Source organism: Aptenodytes patagonicus, chromosome 7, assembly GCF_965638725.1.
Source record: "Aptenodytes patagonicus chromosome 7, bAptPat1.pri.cur, whole genome shotgun sequence".
Taxonomy (NCBI): Eukaryota; Metazoa; Chordata; class Aves; order Sphenisciformes; family Spheniscidae; genus Aptenodytes; species Aptenodytes patagonicus.
The window spans coordinates 29,923,690-29,948,211 of NC_134955.1; the positions used below are offsets into that span (position 1 = coordinate 29,923,690).

At 41.1% G+C, this 24,522-nt stretch overlaps 1 protein-coding gene across 4 annotated transcripts; it reads right to left on the reverse strand.

The window, feature by feature from the left end:
* Window positions 1-396: 396 nt before the first annotated feature.
* EXD1 (exonuclease 3'-5' domain containing 1) lies at window positions 397-24,507 on the reverse strand. Of its 4 annotated transcripts, none has more exons than XM_076344613.1 (12): window positions 24,357-24,507; window positions 23,711-23,779; window positions 22,620-22,671; window positions 20,955-21,085; window positions 19,630-19,697; window positions 18,283-18,369; window positions 17,075-17,179; window positions 16,870-16,950; window positions 12,637-12,780; window positions 9,604-9,795; window positions 5,203-5,369; window positions 2,197-2,351 (listed from the first exon to the last, which is right to left on the reverse strand). In XM_076344613.1, exons 1-12 carry the CDS (start codon window positions 24,481-24,483, stop codon window positions 2,276-2,278), a joined length of 1,299 nt encoding a protein of 432 aa, XP_076200728.1. In that variant the 5' UTR covers window positions 24,484-24,507; the 3' UTR covers window positions 2,197-2,275. The 4 variants fall into 4 exon arrangements, with proteins under 4 accessions (XP_076200726.1, XP_076200728.1, XP_076200727.1 ...); XM_076344612.1 differs by having other exon boundaries at window positions 5,194-5,369; XM_076344611.1 differs by lacking the exon at window positions 5,203-5,369 and having other exon boundaries at window positions 397-2,351.
* Window positions 24,508-24,522: the final 15 nt, after the last annotated feature.

Below are 24,522 nucleotides of genomic sequence, written 5' to 3' on the forward strand. Positions count from 1 at the left end.
AGACACTCTAGACTACTCATCTACATCCCAGACTTGATGCCTTCGCATCCTACCTCCTCTTCCCTCCCTCCTTCCATTATCTGATACATTGCCATCTTCTCTATCTTTCTACTAATGGGACTGGATGGACCCAGATGATTTCAGTTGTGGAAATGCAATGTAAGCGCTCCTGAGCTGTCTCTGGCTCAGAAGAGCCTGCATGTTCCACATCGTACCTCACTGATTTGTGATAACGCATCACTGCTTGGAAGAATCTTGCTCTAGATGAATGACATGAGCTCCAGTGCTGGAGAGGCGCCCAGTCCACTGCCAGCATCTCCTAGCAGACCAAACGAAACACAGACTCAATTTCCAAATAAAAAGTTGTAAGACAAGCTTGTTTCAAACCTGTTTTATTTTTCTAAAGTGAACTGAGACAAAGGAACTATACAGTTTGATTACTGAATACTGTTAAGGGTTTTAAAAAAAAAAAAAAAATGTAGAAAATATACTCACAAAGGCAAACCTTGGAAGTTTTTCTGCCAATTTTTCTGCCACTCCCAGTAGTGAGCAAGTCCTATCTATAGTTGCAGAGAGACCTATTTAAAAACTGCTGGTCTAGTACTCTTTGTGGAGAGGAAAAAAAACCCCAAACCCAACAAAAACCGAAAAAAACAACACACATTTCCCCTAACAATATTTAAAAGAAACGCACAGAAACATCATAAGCATCTAGACACACCAACTTACATCCAAAGAAAAACAGCTCTAACAGGTATTGGTATGTACTCACATGCAGACATCATGTCCCTTGCAACCTGGCATCATTACTATTAAACCATTTGCAGCCCCATGCCCAGATTGTTCTTGGACTGCAGTCTGGTTGGGACGCTTGTTCATCAGCGTTCACCGATACTCATAGCCACAACCCTGAGCACAAAACTTTCCTTGTACTTGAGTAAGGTGTTCCCCAACCTGTCTGAAGCATTGGAATGGCAAAACATGCAGTATTTTTAATGTATTTAAATACATAAATGTGTATAAAATCAGAATTTCAAAAGCAAAGAATTTTCAGCAGTCCTGTGCTTGCAAGTCAAATATAGCCATATGCCAAAAAAATTTTCCAAGACTCAGGCATGGCCTGCATTAATTTTGTCATGTGGTGGAATAGTACTATCAATTGGAGGGGCGTTACTTTTTGTGAATACCAGCCAAAGCAAGTATACTGGAAATAAACTGGTTTTGCCTTTATATCTTATTTTGCTTGGGGTGGAATGTTATACATCTTTTAAACTAATTTAACTGCTTCCCCCCCCCCCCTTATACACACTTGTCTATATATACACCACATTAGTGTTACACAGCCTTATCTACACGAGTTTGATACAGCAGTGCTGACAAACAACGGTGGCATGCAACTTTCAGCAGGAAGCTTCTTTTCTCAGTTAGCCTAAAATAACTCCGACTGGGCAGAAAAGCCCTTTTTCTTAGTACACCTCTTTGCTGTTTTTGCCAGCATAGTGGTTCATTAGGGTGTGATCTTTTCCACTCTCCTATGAAAGGCTGTTGTATAGCTATGCCAAGAGACTTATCTGTATATAAACCAAGCCCACATGGGCTGGCCAGAAGGTTTTTTTAATTTTTCCAAGCAAACCCTTTCTAATCTCAATGAACAGGCATCTTAGAAGCTCCCCTGTTCACACATCTGGATTGAATGAGAGTTTTACATATTTGCAACAGGTAACAAAAGAACCAATACGGTTTAAGACATTGGTCTGATAACAATGCAAGAAAAACAAAAGTCACTGTTTTAAAATCAAAAATAGCTCTTGGAAAAAAATGGATCTCAAAAGTAGACCTGAAGAAGAACAGTCAGACACAGAAGGAATTTCCTTTGTAAGAAAGACCATCATTATTTCCATTCAACAATGGGTTTGTAAAGAAAGGAGCTTTTGTTTGACACTTCTGCATGGGGAATAGCCCCTTTTTTCATTTGGATGTCTTCAAATACCCAGTCTAAGCTCATCAAGTCACCTGTATCAGAAATTAGATTCGTACAGCTAGCTTGAGGTCGGTTTAAGGTTCTTCCACAGATTTACCACTTGATTTTGATTTTCAAGCTTTTCTTGACAAAGTACATCCTGATTGTAGAATGATGTAATTTGAGACACCACTTTACTTTTGCGAAAGCAATCCCCGTCGTCTCTGTAGTTTCCATCCTTCTGTGGATCGTTTCTCTCTTTTAATTCCATGGCTGGTCTGATCAAAAGACCATCCTCATTCATTTTGTAGTTTTTTATTGCTTTGTCCCTTCGCAGCTTCTGGATGTCTGCCAGCTGACGCAGCTCCTCTGGCAGCTCCATGCAAGTGGGCTGATAAGGAAAAAAGAAAAGAAACAGAAAAGAAATCAAAACAATACATATGCATACACATGCTGTACTTTTGTTAGTACCAGATAAGAGCTCCCTCTGTAATTAGCCAATGGAACAGAACAATCATCTCTCATTAGATCTGTGGAATGTATCAACTACCTGCTTACACAAACAATACCTCAGGGGAAAAAAGTCCCTGTCCCCCCCCCCCCTTTTCTTTTAAAAGGCAACCCAAAGGGAAAAATATTAGACTTGCATTTATTGTTTACTTCTTTATTACAAAGATCTTCAACATGTAAGTAATCCTTCATATATGGGATTTAGATGTGTCCTGAAAAACCTTTTGCACTATGAAATAGCTGTAAACCCCCAAGAGAGGCACGTTTGCTTGTAGGAGCCACTGCAAAGGTGGCTTTCCCAGATTTTCATTTAAAACCATGGTATTCTATCCTATGGGTAAAAAAACCCCAACCTTATGTGGAAAAAGCCAACATAGTTAACAAATCAATGGAACGGCTGCTTAGGAAGTAGGTGAAAGGAGACACACTCCTTGATTTGGTCCTGAGCAGTGCATGGGACACTGTTCAAAATACTACATTCAATGATCTGCTCCTTAACCAGGACTGCAATGCTCACCATCTTTATAGGAACAACAAAAAAACTGCACAGTTGCATTCAGCTGTAGAAAGGGGAATTACACAAATAAGGAAGCTTGATTAAAAAGTAGTAAGAGGCAGCCAGGCAAATTTAATCCTAGCAGGTGGCATGGAGACCACTTCAAGACAACATACAACCAGCATAGAGTAAACATTACCTAACAGCAAAAGATCACAGAAAGAGTGAAAGGAAACTGGCAGGACTACAGGTTAGGGGAATGGACACTATGGAGTAAACATCCTTCAGGAAAGCAAAGCCACATCCAAGTCAAGAAAATGGTAAGAATGAAGTTACAGAAAAAACAAAGCGCAGGCCAGAATAATTTTATTAATATTTAACAAAAGTATAACAGAACTAATAAAAAAAATTCTTTACATGAGAGGAGCACAAAACGTCAACCATGCTGCAGGGCCAAGTGACGATCAGAATACAAAAGCAACACGGCAAAAACCACAACTTTTCTCTTCTACATTCAGCATAAAAAAAAAAGTGGAGATTCCCACACCAAAAACATTCATTATGTACCCAGAATCTGTTTCAGATTGTCCCATAAATACTTAATACCAATACTTGAAATACAAACAGCAAGGTGGATTTCACCCAAAATTCCTGAACAGTGGAAGATGAAAAAGCTAAACTAGTAACTTTAGTATCTTGCTTAAAACCTGCCCTGATACCTAGGGATTGGAAGATGGTAAATGTTTAAAGAAGGCCCCGGGAAAGATACAGGAAGCAACATGCTGGTAAGTCAGATGTCTGTATGAGCATACTGGTAGAAACACTCAGAACAGAATGAGTGGATATTCAGATGCGATGTACTGGAAAAGACTTACCATGGCTTTTGTAAAAGGAAGACATGCCTCACAAAACCTACATCTAGAAGTTTGCACAGATCCAGAGGAAGGCTAAATAATTCAGACAGGATTACAGAAGAAAGCAGAGCAAGCGCTTACTTGAAAACACCCCACCTTCAGTTGTTTAACCAGAAGAATTTACATCCAGCTTCCTAACTGCTACAGTATCCTACAGTGAGAGGTAATCCACGCCCCAAATCACTTCAAGCCAAGTTGCACGAAAATTCAGGCTGTACGTTCATAATGATTAATACGCATTGCGTGCAGTCCCAACTCACCTGCCAATTAGGAAACCTTCTGGCTCAGGCATGCAATTATATTTAGACAGAGAACAGATTTTATGCCATCATATGTCATGAACGTGTTACCTGGTATTATATACTGCACTGCACCTTATCTACTGCAGCTTTACCTTAAGTGCATTGGGAAATCAACTCTGCTGCACAGGGGTGTGCGACTCCCTTATGGTACCAGAGCTCTGCTCGTGAACTATAACCACTTAAACAAGAAAGCACTGCACTTCTAGGAGAACATTTGCTTCTTTATGCTGATGGGTTCCCAGGTTGCGTTTGCTTCTTTGAATCTTACGTCCTAAATATCAGAATGCAGCTGCATTTCCAAGTACCTAACAACACACAATATGAATCTACAAGGACAGTTAGAAATGTAGCACATACAGCTCCTTTACTAGCTCTTTTCTAGTGACACAGCTGCAGATGCACAGAAACCCATTTTACTTGATGTCGGCATCCAGAAGAACAATTACTCCTGGCAGACAGTTATGCTGGAAATGCAGGAAACTGCAGAGACCTTCAGGGTGGGAAGTTTGTGTCGAGTTCTCCCCCTCAGCAGTAAGGAAGATTATCAGTTTGAGAAAGATGCTGAAGAGGGAAGCTGAGGTATTTGATAATGAAGCGCTGGGGATCAGAGGTTACTGTCTTGCATCTGGTTTGTGGGTAAAAAGTCAGTTGCTTAGGAGGGAGTGTCCACTATTCAGAAGACTCAACTACTACTTGCAGGTGATAACATAAGAAACCACAGCAAGTGTCAACACACATTTTCAAAACTGTCAGGATCAATGAGATGCCCTTCTTTTTATTTCCCCTTTTTTTTTTTCTTTTTTCTCCATTTTCCTCTTCATTCTCTTCTCCCAGTACTACATCAACAAGGGCGTGGCATTATAATTTTTGGCTGCTGTGGACCACTGGCAATACTTTACTGTTGCTAGCAACTGCTAGGATGCATGACACCCATCTTTTCTGCAACCCTTTCCTGAAGGAAGCTCTAATCCATGGAGTTGCATCCTACCACCTTGACAGCATGTCTCTCACCTGGCGTACCAGTTCAAGGGCCAGCTCCTCAGTACATCTTCTGTTACTGCTGAAACAACTACCAAATGACAAAAGAATGTGTTTGGCTGTCCAGAAGCAAGGTGGAAGTCTTGCTGGAAGTGCTGCCCACTGGCTGACCACTGGACTCTGTTTCTTTGCCACTTCCAGCAAAACATCTGAAAGATCAAGGGGAAGAAAAAAATGGTTGAAACCTCAGGTGAAACCAGGACTACCACCAGTGACTGCTGCAATTGCTCACAAGAATTACGATATCCAAGTCAAACAGACTCCAACACACTATTTGCACAAAATACCTAACTGCTGCTTGCTCTACTCTTACCAGTTTATTGCTGAGAAAGCAATAAACTGCCATTAATCTCCATTTCTACCAGCTTATCCATGGCCTCTGACAACCTAGAACTTTGTTCCCATCAAATTATTTATGAAAACTTGTCTTAAGGAAAGTACAAGCTTCTGTCAAAATAGGCTGGAACAAAACAAAACCCCCACCAGTCATGCATGTTCAAGAAACAAAGCAAAATTAGACACAGGCACATGCAATTATGCATAAGTCTGAAATCAAGCACTCCTGAACATGTTGAAGGCCACAAGGATGATCTGACCCTAGTAGGAGCTGTGCATTTAGCCAGAAAGTGATTCTTGTATTCTGCCACTAATGGGGGCCTGTTAGAGCATACAGAAACTTCTCACTGAGGAACAAGAGATGCATGTGGAAAACTGACTGCAGAGATTGGGCATACAGAGCCCAAGGAAGGGTGGTGACAATTACATTCATCAGCCTTATTCACACCTGTCTTTCCTCAACTCTCAGTGGATGCAGTGATCCATAAGGGCAGGTGAACAGGCTTGGCTTTTACTCCATGATTATGCATATTCACTTTTCTTTGCTGCTATTTCCAAGAGGAGAAAAAACAGGGTCTGGTCCAGATCTGCTCCCAGAGGCTGAACCCCCTGATTCGACAAGAGAAGGAGAGAGTAGGTAACTGCCCCAGTAGTCATTATTCAACATTACTGGTCATTACTCAGCATTATTCACTTCACAGGCAACCTCAGACTGGAAAGCCAAAGCATCTTTTTCACAAAGTATAGCCTGATACTGTTATTACACACAAAAGCCGTTGGCATTATGAACTTCTGGATGTGGCAGTGACCCAGGAAAGATTAGGAGGATGCTACCATGCTAGTCCAAGCTGAAGTTCAATGTTGTAAACCCTTATCCAGGAGCTGAGATTCAACATGTGACAGCTGGAGATGGGAAAGAATGTGGCTATGTATTCCATCCAGCTTCAGTACTTCATTTTTAATGAAGTCTCATGATTGAAACTGTGCCTGCATCTGTGTACTGGTTTTGCAAGTATATTTTCCATGGGAGTGTCATAAGTTTGGGGGAATGAGAAGGAAAAAAAGCATTCTTCTGTGTGACATGATGTCATTCAATAAGATCAGAGAAAAAAAGAGCAGGCCAGGGAAGCATGGCTCTGTTCATTGCTCTAGTCAGGTATGACCTACTCAAACACCTTTGTAGCCCAGAGGCACAGAAGGCATATCTACATAACTAACTTTCCCTTTGTCAAAAGGCGGAAGATCTGGTGGTTCTGTTCAGAGAGCACAATCCAAGAACTAAAAGAGAACAGAGAAGGGCCCAGAAGAAGATTCCTTACCTGGAGTGATGGAAGTCAGTCTGTTTCCAGATCTGCTCATCTTCTCCAAATGCCTGTAAGTCAAAGAGGCCACAGTAACCTGGAGACTCTCTTGCCTAGTAGCTTTCACTCCCACAACTTTCAAGTAAAGGCTTGATGTACCACAGATGGTTCCTGTTCACTCAGAAATTATGTCCACCTTCCAATTTAGAAGCTGAAGTAGTGCAAGGTATCTTTATGGCTCTGGAGCATTTATAGTCTTTGGCTTTGCTGTAGTCCTGCTTCAGCAACAGAGGCCTCTCTTCCAGCTCTCCAGCATGGAGAGAGCATAGTAGATAACACATTTCAGGTTTCCAAAATGTTTCCCTGGCATGGGTATTTACCTCAGAATCCAAGGACCATCCATTATTTCTGCTGACATAGTGTTGGGACTGCACCAGATCATGTCTGGAGAACAGTCATCAAGCATAGGGACTCCGGTGTTGCTGTTGCTGGAGACTGGCTCCAAGATGAAGTCAAGCTCATTGTACCAGACTGCTGTTCACCAAGGGTCTGAGGTGGAGCACAAGTGCAAATTGTAACTGGTCAGTGTAAAAAGTAAAATAGTCCAGTAAAAGCATTTTCCAGGTAACTTTCAACTGTAGCTCCACAAAGTGCACAGAAGGCATAACACAGAACTTAGTGATGGATAAACTTTACTTCTAAATATCCTTGAAAAAGCACTAGAATAAATACGGGGGGGGAGTAAGTATCTTGACTATTACTTCATTCTGAGAATCAGATCTGAATTAAAGGCTTTTTGATTCGGGGAATTAATACAGACTTAGCCAGAAAACCTAGAAGTTGCACAAACTTTTTTTTTTTTGGCCTTTTTTTTCTTCCTTAAAACAGATTTAGCTGAACTCATCAACTTGCAAAGGATTCCCTTAAAGTTAACTTCATTTACTTACTCAGTGAAGAAACTGAAGCAACAGACCAGATTTAACTAAGCCAAACTCCATATTTGGAGTTTAAATATGTATTGCAAGCAGATTTTAAATAAAGTAGAAGAAACTTTCATTTGTGTGATCTTCTCACAAGATATAGAAACAACAGAAAATTATTAACAGTGAAATGATGGTGAAAATGGCTACTTTTACTATCCATACTACAAGATTTCTAAAGCAACTGCAAGAAGTATGATTATCAGATGTGGTATTAAATAGATCTTCAAAATGCCATTTGAAATGCTCAGGATCAGATTAATTCCTTGGCTAATCTTATGGAATAAATGGATTTACAAAAGGATTGGCTTCAGCAACCTAAGTACCACTTTAAAAAAAATTCTACAAACAAATAGCCCAATGCAAAACAGAATTTGTACTCTCTTCACTTTAACAGACTGTTCTTTTCCCTTGTGTCATGCCTACTGTTGCATGCATTTCACATTGGTAATTCAGATGTCAAGCTCTTTTTTTTCCATGAACTATGAACAGCCTTCTTTTTTTGGCAGCTCTCCTCTAAAAAGAAAAGGTTTTCAGATATGACCTCTTCTCTTCCATCTGTGAAGCAACTATGACCTCTTGTGGTTATCTAAACTAATCTCCTCCTAAATCCTCAATAACGGGATTTACTGCTCTGAGCCCTTAAGCAATTGCCAAAGGATTCAAGTCCGTGCTTGAGTGCTTTGTTAAACCAGGGCAAGGAAAAAGACAATTTCTTCCATGAAGACAGACCTGCATTCTCTTTTCCTAATAAATATTTCAAGACATTTAGAACTGCAAAAATGAGGCGGTAACAGGATTTAATCATGTTAATTCGGTCTCTTTGCGATGAATGAGGATGTCTGACCATTCACTTTTCACCCAAATTTAACACCAGCAATATCTTACACAGTTATTGCAAGCCCTACTAAGGTTACTTCTTTGAGAAGACAGAAAAAGACCACACCAATACCACTGCTTGTTTGGTTTGCATGGACTTGTTCTTTCCATTAGTGCAGGAAGTTAAGCTCCTGAACCAAAAATCTTGTTTCCCCCCCTGCTTTAAAAATTAACAAGCAATTACAGAAGTGTCCACCATACAAGAGCCACTCCAAGGTATCTGGGCATGCAATACTACTGGTTCTACGTAACCAAAGATGAAAAGTGTTACCTGACTTATTTTCTTTTTTAGATAACACAGGTGAGAATAAATTCGGAAGACAAGATAACTCAGAGATGCTTTTACAGAAATAAAAATCTTTGGCCAACAAGAGACAACACTTCTCAGAAACAGCCAGTATATGCAAAACAGCTCAGCAGTAAAGATGACAGAATAGGCGAAAAATAGAACAAGATTTGGGGACTAAATGCTCTTACCAAAACAAAGCCACTCTGGCAGCTCCAGGTACCAACACTTCACAACTGCCTGTCCCTCTCCATGCCCTCGCACGTACACAGCCCCTATTGAGCCCAGAGGTTCTCAGTCTCAGATTAGTGAACAGAAGGCACATGTGCCTGTGCCCACGCCTTAACAGCTGCAGCTCACCATCCACAATACTAACTTGAGGTGGATTTATGCTCATGGACTAACATGAAATGCAGCTAGGTAGATACAGACACCATCACTTCTGCTGCTGCACAAAGGAAACAAAGTATGTGGCATAAAGTAGGGTGTACAGTTGCAGAAAAGGAAGCTGCTGTAGCTAGGTCCTCCAGAGTTTATCCATCAGAGACTTAGATCAAATCACTAACCAGAGAAACAAGCAAAGACACAAACAAGCACCTACCTTTGTGCTCCCAAGGTGATCTCCAGACCCAGTCCTATAAGCATTTAAATAATCATGTACTACAGCTGTTAGGTCAGACATCAAATTATCCATCAGAGATGAGTGGAGCAGCAGAAGGTACATAGCCGTCAGAGCAAGTGCTTTAAGCAGAGAAGCTGGAAGGGGTCTCAAGAACCATATGTCAGGATTCTCCTGTGTATCCCAATGCAAATGAAAACGGTTATTTAAGTAGCAAAAATTATAACAAAGCTTTTCATCCCATTCTTCTGCAGTTTACAACATGTCTCCCGATACCGATCTCTATTTTCAGTGCTACTGAATACTTGCAGCTTCTAAGGCCATCGGTGTACAAGCCTGTGGATGTTAGAGAAGAGGGAGTTTGGGAGGAGGGATTGCTTCTTTAAAAACAAACCCCAAACCAAAACCCAGCACGCACCTATTCCAGCATTTAGTACTGGATTCTCTCTCACCCATCTCTGAAACTAGGTTGGATTCCTAAGAGCTGAGCTGAAAGATCTGAAGGGAGAAAAAACCCCTCCCATCAAGGGAGATGGGGAAGCAGCTGGGGATAGTAACATCTTCAGCCATCACAACTGGAACCAGAAGAACATGAAAATAAGCCCCAGTTAAGCAGCATGACCATGATACCCTGAGCAAAACTGTCACTACAGAGCAGCTTACACTGGTACACTTACTACATACATATTACACAGCCATTTTCCACTTTTAGTCTTCAGACCAATAGGAGGATTTGGTTTGGTAAACTAAGGAAGTCATGTTGTCATTTGGCTTAGATTTGCCATACAGAATTCTCTAAATTGAAATTTTGAGAGACACTATTAGAATTCCAAAACTTATATAGAAATAAAGCTGTGTTCAAATTAGAGGTTTCACTGAGTAACTATTAGAGCAATATCAAATAACATTTAATCGAGGCCTTCAAGAAAGATTTTAAGTCTATGAACAGGCAGTGCAAAAACACTCAGATTTACTCAGGAAGTTACAAGACCAGTATGAAGGGAGAAAAAACACTCTGGTAGGAAAGAGATTGTTCCTATTCAGTAAAGAAATCCTGCCTATATAGCGAGGTCTCATTAAGTATCTACTTCCCATATTTAATAGCTTCTTTGGAAGTCTCTGCCCCGCGCCCCGCCCCCCAAAAAAGCAAGGTCAGCTGATTAAAAACACAGCAAAAAGATGCCACAACTGGCACTAGCATATTTATATACTGTTTGTTTAACTAATTTGATATCCTTCTATGATAAGATCACCCGCCTAGTGGTTGAAGGTGGTGGGTGTAGCTTTTCTGGATTTTAGTAAGGCTTTTGATACTGTCCCTCACAGCATCCTTCTGGACAAGTTGTCTGACTGTGGGATAAGCGAGTTCACAGTGCGCTGGGTGAAGAACTGGCTAAAGGGCAGAGCTCAAAGGACTGTAGTGAATGGGGCTACATCTGACTGGCAACCGGTTACCAGCAGTGTTCCTCAGGGTTCAATTCTAGGGCCAGTTCTGTTCAATATATTTATCAACGATCTGGATGCAGGAGTTGAATGCACCATTAGCACGTTTGCTGATGATATCGAACTGGGAGGTGCTGTTGACTCTCGAGGGACAGGAGGCCTTGCAGAGGGATCTAGATAGATTGGAACACTGGGCTATGATTAACAGGATGAAATTTAACAAGTCTAAATACCGGATTCTGCACCTAGGACGGAGTAATGCCAGACACAAGTATAAACTAGGAGAAGAGTGGCTGGAGAGCAGCCCGGCAGAAAGGGATCTGGGGGTGCTGGTCGACAGCAGGCTCAATACGAGTCAGCAGTGTGCCCTGGCAGCCAAGAGGGCAAACCACATCCTGGGCTGCATCAAACACAGTATAACCAGCCAGTCAAAAGAAGCGATTATCCTGCTGTATTCAGTGTTGGTGCGGCCTCACCTGGAGTACTGTGTGCAGTTCTGGGCCCCACAATTTAAGAAGGATGTGAAGGTCCTTGAATGCGTCCAGAGGAGGGTAACAAAGCTGGTGAAAGGGCTGGAAGGGATGTCCTGTGAGGGGCGGCTAAGGACTTTGGGCTTGTCTAGTTTGGAGAAAAGGAGGCTGAGGGGCGACCTCATTGCTCTCTGCAGCTTCCTGAGGAGGGGAACTGGAGAGGGAGGTGCTGATCTCTTCTCCCTGGTATCCAGTGATAGGACGTGTAGGAATGGCTCAAAGCTGCACCAGGGGAGGTTTAGACTGGACATTAGGAAGCATTTCTTTACCAAGAGGGTGGTCAAACACTGGAACAGGCTTCCTAGAGAGGTGGTCGATGGCCCAAGCCTGCCAGTGTTTAAGAGGCATTTGGACCAATGCCCTTAACAACATGCTTTAACTTGGTCAGCCCTGAATTGGTCAGGCAGTTGGACTAGATGATCGTTGTAGGTCTCTTCCAACTGAGATTCTCTATTCTGTTCTATTCTATTTATCAAGCTTATGTTCCCCAACCTTAGGAGCCCCCGGCCAATTAAGTTTTCCCTTGATTGTCCCCATCTGAAACATTAACAAAACCAAGGACAATAGAGAATAATGATTTGGCAAATGCTGCTGAACTGCACAAGCAAGAAAAAAATCACTGCTCTCATTTTTTCATTCTAATAGTGCTGGCAATAAAAGTTCCCTCTTTCCCTATTTGACTCAGGATTCATTTTAACCAACTTGTTCTGCTGGAACTAGGTTTCAGAATTAGTCAAAATATATAAGATATCCAGAAAAACATTTTCTACCCAAGTTTTATATATATATCCTCTATTGTACAAGCTTTGTTGTTCTTCAAACCCTCAATTTCAAATGAGCTATTAGGAAATACCAGCATAAGCACTGATGCCAACTAAAGCTTGCATGTCTCCCAAGTCAGTGTTACAAAACGTCCTTAACTACAGCAATTTGACCACTGCATAGTGCCATGCTCTTAAAAAAAACTGACAGAAACATCTCAAGATAGGCAAAGCACAGCTCACAATTGAGTCTTCAGAAGGTGCCTCACTGAATCACTCACTGAAGCCACCTGCTGCCTGCACTTCATGACGGCATCCCATTTGGAAGGTATCTTCAAGTGCTGCATCAAACACTCCTGTAACGTGCAGACACGGTGCGGAAGGAAGCCACCCGTTGCCATTGAGAACTGCAGAGCATCAGCAACCTGTGATGGAAGGGATCAATATGCCATGACCAGCAGCCGTTAACCTAAGGCAAAGAATGTGGAGGTTTGACAGTGGGGATGCATATTAGAAGTAAAGTACGCTGCAAACAAATTAATCCTCATTTTGACTGCATACAGTTGCAGAGCTAGTAATCTGACTCCTTAAAGCTGTTAAGTTACACAAAAGGGTAAATTAAGTTTTAAGAATGACATATAAGTTATATGTTGTGTTAGTCTAAGGCTCCTTGTAGCCCAGTACTCCTGTCTCCAGACAGCAGGTGGTTAGGAGCAGTATCAGAAGAGAGTAAACATACAGTGATACTTCCCCAGGATACTTATGGGTTTGCCTTTTATCTAAAACCTGAAATAGTGATGCAGCGTAAGGAAAACATGATGAAAGAATATGTAAGTTGTCAAAAACCTTTTGCCCAAAACCCGATTTTGCCAGCAAGACTCATCTTTGACAGCATACAGAGCCAGAAGGGAAGCAGACAACAGCCTCCAGCAGCGACTGCATGGCATGGTGTTTGCTTGTTTCGCATCTGGGTTTCATCTCTTTTACCCTTTTGCAGTAAGAGCAGGAACAGCCCTGCTGAACACAAAGATGAATGGGACTATTGCAACGGGTGCAGAGATAAGACTGGAAAAGAGTCCACTCACCAGGGGAATGGAGAGGAAAAAAACAAAAAGCCTGCATACGCACTCAAAATCTGAGACTGAGCTATCTGTCATTAGAACAACCTACCCTTCAGACTTCCTCTGCTACTCAGAAGCCTGGATTCCCACTGGGGTCCCCTGAAATCCCCACTGACCTCTCATTGCCCTTTTCTCCTCACTACTGCCTCCTGAGAAACCTTGAGCCAACACTCAACACAAGCATCCACAATCCCACCACCAAAACCATCAGCTTACAGGGCAGCCGAGTTTTACTGCAAGGGTTACAGCAGAAGCCACTGTTCAAGCTGTTCTACCACACACTGCCCATGTGCTACCTAGATCAGACCACGTAGTGCTTGGCAGTACCAGCTCAGCCCCTGCAATAGTGACCACAGAATTGTAACTGACCTCTTCTGGCCTCTTATAGTGAGGGTAAATTCCAAGACTAAACCCCCATTCCTAACTTATCTATAATGTCTTTGGCGGGGCTGGGGGGGAAATGTCTTGTCCAACAGCAAAGGCAAACAAGCTGGTATGATTTATTAATGACTAAAGCTGCCTCTAAGGCATCATCTAAATAGCTAACTGCTGCCTTCCCTGAGAGAGAAGCCATGTCTTTGCTAAGCCTACCAGATGAAAGTGCTAAGCCAATCCATTTACCGAATTTCCAAGAAATAAAGACTGTATGAAGGTATTATGAAGAAAATGCAGAATGTTAGAGCACCACAAGTAGAACAAGCAATCTTGGACTAAGAAAGAAATGTGATACCTTCTATGCTCTGTGGTAGGACAGGATCTAGGACTGCCTATATTTCTGCTAGGCTGACTACATTGCTGCAGTCCAAAGAAGTCTACAACCACCAGCTGAAAAGCGGCAGGAAACATACCTGGAGAAAGGAACTGCAACAATTCAAACTGATAAGTTCACTGAAGAGAAGAAAATGGAGGAGACCCAGGCGAAGCTGACCTTCACTGGACTATAAGCACAAATCACCAGGTAAAGAGGAAGTTTCCATCACTCATTACTGAACAGTCCTTTGTATTGTACTTCTGACCACCAAAACCTTCTCTGGCTTTTTGCTCTCAGCGGCCAAATGCAGATGAAGAACCACCTCAGGAAAGACCTTCTCAAGCAATCAGTTACTTTTACTCAAAGTCAAAACAAAGATGATGTTCAAATCTATGGAAATATATTCCATTCTTCTAAATGGTTAGAGATAGAGTTTCTAGTAAAAAATTTCAATGTCTTCCAAACAACGAGAGAAACGACTTAAATATTTAAACAAAAATGAAAGCATCTTTGCAATCAATATTCATAAGAAGTCTAATCTGAATGAACAAGGTTATAGAATAAACTTGCCCGCAATGAAAACAACGTTTTAGCTTTCACTGTGAAAATCTTTGTCCAAAGTCATTGCATGCTAATGGCTTGAATTCAAGGGCAGAAAAACTACAACACACTGAAGAGTAGTGTATGTGCATTGATCTGTGGAACCAGACAGCAACAGTGACTTCTACACTTGTACATTTTATGATTAAACCTTGCATGGACCTCTGTCTTATGGAAAGTATCAAGCTGTCAAACTTTCTTTATTCTTTCAGCACACATCTCTAGGAAGAGTTTTATTACTTCTTTTGGTAGTACACAGATATGCAACCAACAACATTTTACAATAGGCAGGGATTTCAGAGCATGAGAATGCTCTAGCCTAATGATGCAGCATAGAAGTGTCCCAGAATGCAACGTTAGGGATGCAAGCACTGAAAACAGCCATTTGACTGCTCACTATGCAGCTTTTTAGGCTGCTACAGCCCAACAGGGACAAACACCCCCCCCCCCGAGACAGTCAAATGTGAAATAGCAGTATCAGACTTCCACAAACATTATCATTAGAAGTTACTTCAACAGGTGATGTTTAAGTACTATAAGAACGTCTGCGGGGAAGACAGTCAGCGAACATCAGAAACCTTTCACTTCCATCCTCCACATGTTGTGTTCATTGTATTAGGTTACTTATTGTAAGGAATAAACAGTTGCAGCAACTGGCCAAAACCCAGGGATGAATCACACTTTTCAAATTATGCAGGCGGGATCCCATCTAACTCCGAGTTCTTCATTGCATTGCTGTGTTTTTTAAGCAGTCTCACTTGTGCACACAGCCTGTTCCAATTTTAACAACACTGAGAAACTGTCTCTAAGAAGCGCTTCACAAAAAGCACCTATGAGAGTTTGCTCAGAGGTGTCTCCCAGTTATTTACTCCAGTGGTACAGAGCAGAAGACAAGACAGCTTAATTCTACAATATCAGGTACACTGCAGGGTAGCCAGAACCAGACTACTTCACTAGCTTACTTACATTAGAAGTAGGATTCAGGCCAACGAATCAGAGTAATTGAATCTAAGCCTAGAGATCTACCAGTGCAAGAAAAGCATGCATGTCAGCTCATACCAAGACAACAGAACAATGAGTGCAATTCTGTGTACCTCAGACCCTAGGGTGGATAGTTCTGGTTAGTTGTTTCCACTGTATCAGTTACATGTTCTAGCCAGTACAGTTGGGAGCGCTGGTGGGAATTTTCACCCCTACTTTTTTCATGAAGTCAAGACTTAACACTGACACTGACTGATATTTGACCTGTAATGGAATAACATAATTTTTAGGGGCAAAAGGCCAAACTAAGATCAGAAAGGGACTGAGAGAAACCTCTGCTGTATAAAGCTTACTACGTAGCCCAGATTAGGGCTTTGAAGAGTTACTATAAGCAGTCATATCTGTGACATGAAAAGTCAGTATATAGGCAAGGACAAGTCATACATAACTATGCATAACATATCCATGCCCATTATGAAAGATCATAGCCATTATGTTATTTTCTTCTTTCTCGAAAGGCTCTAATTCTCCTGTTAGTCACGCAACATTAACTACCACAACTACCAGGGCCAGCACCAGCAAAAACAGATTTTTGTGGTAACCTGGCCTGTTCTCTCACCTCCACCACTGCTTTTATTAGCAGGTGCTTCCCAGTGCTGGATACCTGTAGCCCGAATCTGTTTCTACACTTGTGAAAGGCACAGAAAGAGTAACAAAGAACATAAAGCACAAGCTGACGCGGCTCCTGTTTAAGCCACAGTAGCCTCAGGTTGTGCCAAGTTTGATCAAGACCAGTTAATACGTCTTAAAAAAAAAACACATTAAACTTGCTGCTAATACTAGATATTAACTACCTTTTAAAATGGGTCTACACGAGACTAAATAACACTATCAGCCTTGCCTGCTGGTCCTTTTTAGCTAGAACAAAAATGCTACGTTTACATGGTTCAATAACTGTCACATTCGAGTAATGTTAAACCTTCTCTGAGAGAATGCCCTGAACAAGGCTGAAGTTTCTCTTGTCGAAGCTTTTGTTCCCAACCAGAATATTTGAAGGGTACCTGCGTATCAAAGACATTGAAGAGAAGGACACCGTACTGGTGAAAGAGGCAGTCTGAGATCCAGCGGCAGTCATGCATAACCTGAAGTAAAGAAGAGCTGTCAGACAAACTTGTGTCCAACTGCAACTTTTTGGTGCAGCTAGATCATTATATACATATATGACCTCTGTCACCACAAACGTCCTCACACACCCTGTACCCTTACCTTCAAGATGTTTTTATCTTCCAACACCATTTGTAATCCATTTTTGAAAGCCTGAGGTCCCAGACGGAAGATATCAAATAGAAAAATATGGCTCTTTGTTGCTATCTACAACAAATTCAGTTGCAGAGAAAATGAGTGAGGGAGAGAAGAACAAAGGATTTGAAAGTAGGAGAGAGTGCTCCGTTGCCCACAAGCCATAATCTCCTATGTACAGGCTTATGTTGGCGAGAGCAGGTTTAGCTTCCTTGATGCTAATCCATAAACAAGTCTTGTTTTTTCCAGAGATGCTCAGAGACTCTCACAATAATTAGAAAGAACAACCCAGTAGCCTACTATACACAGTTAAATACAGCATTTTGAGACATATCAAGAGCAAACCCTATGCACAGTACTTAAAATAAATTCCTACACCTATTATGGTGACATTTTTAAGAACCACTTCCAACAAAGTTTTTGTGCCCATGACATTCCTTTCATTGTCAAAGACCACTACCAAAGAAACGAAGGATATCGTTTTCCATCCTAGCATTTCAAACAGGATATAAAATTTAGGTTTTGCCTATGTTCAAATTCATAGTGGTTTAACAAAAGATGTTATTTGAAAGCAATTTAGCCATACCAAAGCAAACATTTTGTGGACACTTACTTTTGCATAAACGAGTTAAGTTTGAAGCATGAACTCCCACACAAGTTTTTGCTTTGGATAAAGACACTCACTTTTAAACCGACTTAAAAATAAACTAAGACAATTTTGAGCTAATATATTAAGCTATTCTCCTTTCTGTCCCTTCCTTTTCAGATGTTGATAACGTAACAGCCAATTAAGATACTGTATTATCTTTACGGATTTACTCCTCCAATTATATTGGCATTGTGATTAGGTCTTGCAGTTTTTCAATAGGTAACAGCTGTACTAGTGCAATAACTCTACCTGTATACAAGTACATAAAGATGGTAAACCAAATACGTTATATTGTTATATACAAATGTATATATTACATACAAGTTAAGTAATTATTATATTGCCTTATAATAGCACAATTCTTTCTGTAACAAGTCTTTTATGAAATACCTGATCTGTCTTGAAGAACATCATATCCCTTACCAAAACAGTTACGTAAGTAAGTCTTAAACACAGGCTAATCCCCAAATGTTTCTCAGTTATGCCTCTGTTTAGTGGCACATTTTGGGAAATACCTGCTTCTTACCTCAAGCCATGAGAGTTTTCCATGACGACACAAATTAACACCTTCTGCTGCTATACTGACAACACACTGCTGTTTTAGGTGCAGCACCTAATGAAAAAAGTAAGGATAAAATAAGTAGTGCCAGAGAATGATAAACAGAGGGACAAATAGTAAACTGCAATTTTTCTGGTCATGATCCATATTTAAAAACATAAATACAGATCAAAACCACAATGAATCTCAGATATATAGTGATCCAAGAGAAACAAACACAGTATCAGTCCAGTTATGGATAGACAGCTGGAAATTCTGCAACTAGAAACAGCAATGATAGATTTAGCAGAGATTATGGATAACTAAAGAATATAGACTCCCCCGATCCCCTCCCAAGAAATTCTCCTAAGTAGGTTTTAGGAACTTCCTTAAGATCACATAAAGAAGATGTTCCTTTCAGTTAAAAAGGAGAACTCATTTTCTAAGGTATAAAAGAAAAACTTGTCACTCTCACAGACATGAAAAGTTTTCAGACAATTAAGATAAAGCAACCTGTAGTGTGCATGTAACACAAGAGTAGAAGGCATAAACAGAAATAAAAAAGCCAGCTTCTTTTTCAAGCAACAGTTAGATTCCTCTGTAAGCACGGAAATCTCTTCCTGTGGGGAACAGCTTTTTCCTCTGTATGTGCAATAGATTTACCATAGTAAGAGCCCAAATTGCAACTAATGTTACTGCAAGACAAAATGGCATGGAGGACCTATAGTATGGCTGGTCTAGTTCAGGATCTAAAAAATGCTATTAAAATTAATAATAAATCCATCATTGGCTCCATGTTCTGAAACAAAACCTTTCTACCAAGTCCGCTTATGTTGTTATACATGATTTAAGAGAAAAAGGTCCAGGCACGTCTGGAGTTCCAAATACCTACAAAAGCAACACAATCAATTCCCTCTCCAAATGCCAACAAATCTTCATGTTGTTCCCTTCCTAAACAAAATAATCGTTCACTAAATAGTAATACTGACCCTTCACCTCAGTTACTGGTGATAGAGTCTGAGAACAGCAACCAACACACACTGATGCAGATTCACATCCACCCACTGCAAACTCGCGTGCACTGCAGTCTTTCCCTGCATGTATGCACACTTTAAATATACTTTGATGCCACCAGAGATACCATTTCTACTTGACTTAAAGAAGCCAGTTACTAACTATTACTCAAATTTCACTACAGTCTGCAAAAGTGATTTCCAGTATAAGTCGTCATGAAGCAGCGCTCACAATCCTGCCACCCAATGGATCTACTGGCAATTAGAACAGAACAGGCTTAGAAGTCATACATGCTGCATAAGAGCTTTCATTACTACTTACTGCTGGGCCAAATTTCTGCTGGAAACAATCAACAACTGTGTACTCCACGTTCTCTTCTTCCTTCTTCTCTGAAAGGAAGGGGAAAAACCCCCACATTAGACACTCCCTCTACTTGAATAAACTTTGCACAAGGTACGTATTTCAGTTGTACAATCACTCTTAAGTCTTCTGGTTTAGCTGTTCAGTTCTTCCCTCTCTACTTCCTGAACACACCCAGACAGATTACTGAACTGCCTGATTCAAATGTGTACAGTCTAGAGCATGAGCCAAAATTCTGGTTTTTGACAGAAGAACTGGCTGTTTAAAAGTGAGTTGCAGCGTTACTTTTTGTCGTGATGATGCACAAAGGAAACAGAAAGGTTTCAGTTTAAAAAATTACATCCACTAAAAAAAAAAAAAGCACCCTAATTCCCAGGCTTGTCCAGGGAAGGAAAAAGACTGTAGCAAAGACAAAAATAACAGACAGTGACACCACAGAACATGGACAACTAAGTGATCAGGCAACGAGAATTTAAGCCAGATTTTAGTATTTTTAACACCTGCTTAACAATGTCTAACAAACAGGTAAAGAAGGGCTCTCAAAGATTCTCCCTTCTCTTTAGCTAAGATACAAATGTTAATAATATGCATCCATGACAACAGAAGGACAATCTTCTAAACTCTAAAATGATAGTCAATTGAAAGATCGTAAGAACAAATTTTTAAAGGCTCTCCCAGATCACATCAACCCTTGCTCATTTTCTCCCCCACTACCCAGGTAAACACAGCTAACCTTCCTTTAGCCTACACAGGTCTTGCACTCTTGTCACAGCTGTACAAGAACAGAACGAGCTGATCACATTTTGGATCTGTACCTGGATACGTGTATACAGCAGGCACCACACAACCAAATCAATGCAAGTATGTGACAGCTGGCACAGAACCAAAGAGCAATAGTCTTATTGAGCTCTGAGTTATCTATCATGCCACATACATTTCAGGAACAAGTATAAGATTAAAACAATCACCAAAGAAGAATGCTCACTGGCTGAAGCACTTTGATTTCTCCAAAAGATCAGTTGTGCCGCTCAGCCACTTTTACAGTTGATGAGAGCTACAGGATAAACATTCTGGAAAGCAGATGAGTTTCCTTCTGATGTTGTGAACATCTGCAGGCAAAGAGCATGTCTGCAGAAAACAGGCTCTGTACCTATCTTTCTGTGACCACTGTTCTTTCAGAATACATCCTGTTCTGATACAGGCAAACCAAGAGATCACAGCCTCTGGGAGAGATGTTGTCTGACAAAGACAAACTAACTACATTGCTTGACTAATATCCATATTACCTGAGAGGGAGTATTTTAAGCTATTTGAGGCTCTGAGCTGGCTCTCTTGGAAAACGCAAGGAGAACTCCGTGGGCCACAATCTGCTGGTCCTGTGTCTGCTTGTTTGTTCCCTTCAACAGCTGAAGTGAACCTGCATGAGCAAGGCAAACATACAGAGCACAGAAGTCAAAACATTACACATGCCATCAGCATTGACATTTTAATGAAGAAAATTATTTCATCCAATGCCATCTACCTGCATCCAGACAATGAACTGCCGCATGTGAAGCAACTTCCCAATCCAATGTGCATAGTTCTTAAAGATGATCTTGAAGCTACCCAAAAATAAGCTTATTTTGCACAAAAGGGCCTTTATTTCAGATAAAATTTCACATTTATTCTGAAAGTAAAAGGTGAAAGCAGAACCTGAATAGATGTTTACTGCAACGGTCAGCAATGGTTTCAAGGGAAGAAAGAGTTCAAAGTACGAAGAATGAAGTACCTGACCTGAGCCCAAGAACCACGCAATTTAAATATCTGTAAGTCTTTACACTGAATCAATAATATTTGGTCCATTAGTTAGTTACTGTAATTGGAGGGTGATTTTACAAGTTCACCAATACATAGAACAGTTATATCCACTGAAACGTTACTGTAATCAAATGGAAATTATTAAATCGTATAAAATGGTAGCATCTCAGGACCAAAAAAAAAATAGTTAGCAACATTCACCTGACTGAGATGTCACATATAAGATGCTCAATTTCTACAACAGGACAGTCTGAGGTCAAGAATACTTCACTGGGAAATATGACTTATTAGTATAAATTTCCTAATATTGATATAAAACCATCCCATTACGATTATAGAGCTCCAATCATGTACCTCTCTATCTCAATAGAATAAAACATAAAAAAACCTTTCTGATCAGCCTTTAGATGTAGCTGAAGAATCTTGTATCTAAAATTGTATATTTAAAGGATTAACACAGGAGTCTGCTACCAAGGTGAGCATATTTAAGTTATGTGTGAATGTAGGCTTACTTAACAGGGAGAAAGAAGACAAGACAGCAGCAAGCAAGAAGACTGCCGCTAATCACAATTCTATGTGCTTTTTAATTATATTTTAAGGACTATTCAGTAGACACCACTTCATTCCTACTTCTCTTAAGAGGAAGAATAAACAATTCAAATGTGGTCTTGTGAGAAGACTCAAAGCAAGTCATCCAGGAGCATCGGTCTGCAGGAGTTTGAAACATATTTTTACCAGCTTCCCAAAGTCACATTTATATATGTTTCGAGAGCATCTGTATAAACCTAACCTTCCCTGTGCAATTGTCCTGGAACTATTCCACCACAGAAGAAGTGCTCATGGGAAATTCTCCCTGAAACCATAAGCTGACAAGGAAACAAACCAAGCAAATTCTACCTAGGAACACTAGTGGAAAGAAAAAAAAAAAAGAAAAAAGCGAGAGAGAGAAATTGTAAGCAATAGCTTGAAAGAACCTTTTACACAGTGGAGGTCTTCCACTCACCACCTTGTTCACCTCTTTAGAGCAGAGAAATACAAACCTGGCACAGCTGAGTCTGAACATCAGTATTATACTAAATGTAAGTGGTGGCTCCCCTAGCAAGCACATCCCACCCTTTCTCCTACTGTGAAAGGAAGGAAACATTTCAACGTACTCAGAAAGCATTGCTGTTCCGTTCCCTGACTCTGGTTCATCCAGCAATTCCACTGCAATAGAAAAAAGTAACTTATACTCTAGTGCTGACAAGCAACTTTTTGACACTTGTTATCTCCCAAAAAAAGGAGAACCATAACCGATACTAACAAACACAGGACATGGCCATACATGCAAAAAAATTAATTGAACTCAAAGTATAGTTTAAATAATTTTAAATTCACTCTGATGTACAAATCTACATAAAATAATGTATCAGTAGCCTAGATAAGGTGTATTTCAGAACTCTAGCATTTAAACAAGACTAATGGCTTAGCATCCCACCAAAAACAACGTCAGTATTGAACTACAATTCATTATTTTACAAACTATTACATATAAAATAAAGCAGGTACAAGGAAAAAGGCAGAATGGAGTCAGTTAATCAGTTGGTAAGTCCAATAGCTACCTTCTAGCTACTTCCCCCTCAGCACTTTGCTCCTTGTCCCCAGAGCAAAGCAGATGCCAACAGAAAAGCACAGGACCTTTATATACTAGAAATGTTTTTTTTAAATAATCCCATATTCTTATCACTAGCGAATCACGGAAAGTGGCTCAGATAAACAGACCATTTAATAGAGATGCTTTTGCGTGTGCAAATAAAAGCAAACCCAAGTTAACTAGAACTTTAAGCAATTTAACTTCCCAGCAGAGTCCATTAGTGAAAGTCTTGTACATATAAGAACATACACAATGAATGTAACTTGCCTTCAGGACGTAAACGGGGGGGGGGGGCACGCTTATCTCAACTGATCACCTTCGGAGTGGTTACTTTCATTAGTGGTCTTACTGGACTTTGTTCATTATTTAATTAATAAGCTTTAATGAAGTACAGCCACAAGACCTTCACAAAGTAGGGAATTATTATTTCACTGATAGATAATTGGGGAACAAAAGTTGTGTGATTTATACAACATTCTAATTCCTACTGATATTAGAAGAAAGATGTGCAACTGAAGAATTTAGCAGAGTGACCAAAAAAATGGATTTAAAATGCTGAACTAAGAGTGGGCATGATCCCTGTACCCCAAAATGCAGTAAGAAAAGCCTCACCATCGACTACTTCACGGCCAAAAAACATCTTTACTCCTGGAGTGCTTCTGCCAGTTTCCAAGTTCTTCACTGAAATGAGTGAGGGGAGAAAATACAGACATACATCAAGTTCCACTGTTTGGGGTAAAAGCTTATCGTTTGCAGAACAAAGGAAGACCATAGGAGCAGGCAGTACTATTGACTGGGGTGGGGGATCAACAAATGGGTTATCTTAAGTGACAGCTCTTTCACTCTACAGAAGAGGGTTTCCGTAAGATGACTGTGCACCGAGCAGGACACAACTCAAGGCTGCTACACCTACACAGTCTCACAGCTGAGAGCACAGGCAGGTGCTGCTAACTGCCACTTTAAGTGTACGTTTTATTCATCCCAGTGCCCGTTTTGGCTCCCGGGAAGCACCCACGGGCGCTCCGTGGAGCGCGGCGGGCACGCTCGGCGTGGGAGGCTGCCCACGCCACCTGCGCCACAGCGTCCACCGCGGAGCCAGGCGCCCCTGCACCAGCGCCTCTACCTCAGCGACCAGGCTCACAGCGCTGGGCTCGCCTGCACCCCTCCCTCTCCCCTCAGGCACGCTGAGGCGGCACAGAGCACTCTGAGGCCAGCGGGGCGAGGCGCGGCCCTGCCCACCGCCGCGGCGGGCCCCAACCTGCGCGCAGGAGGAGGCTCCGGTCGGGGTTCACGTGCTGCAGCACCCCTTGGAAGACGCCGCATTTTAAGGTGACTTTAACGGTTCTCTCCAGAAGGGCAGTGAAGCGCTCGCTGCTGAGAGCCATGCGACAGCCCGGGGCGGCGGCAGGGACGAGGCTCCCCCG

Coding starts and splice junctions, on each gene's coding strand:
- EXD1 (XM_076344611.1), bottom strand. CDS start 24,483: ATGGCTCTCAGCAGCGAGCGCTTCACTGCCCTTCTGGAGAGAACCGTT. Junction 18,370..19,629: donor AGCAGAAATTTGGCCCAGCA/GTAAGTAGTAAT, acceptor TTTTTTCATTAG/GTGCTGCACCTAAAACAGCA. Junction 9,796..12,636: donor GCAGGCAGCAGGTGGCTTCA/GTGAGTGATTCA, acceptor TGGGATACACAG/GAGAATCCTGACATATGGTT.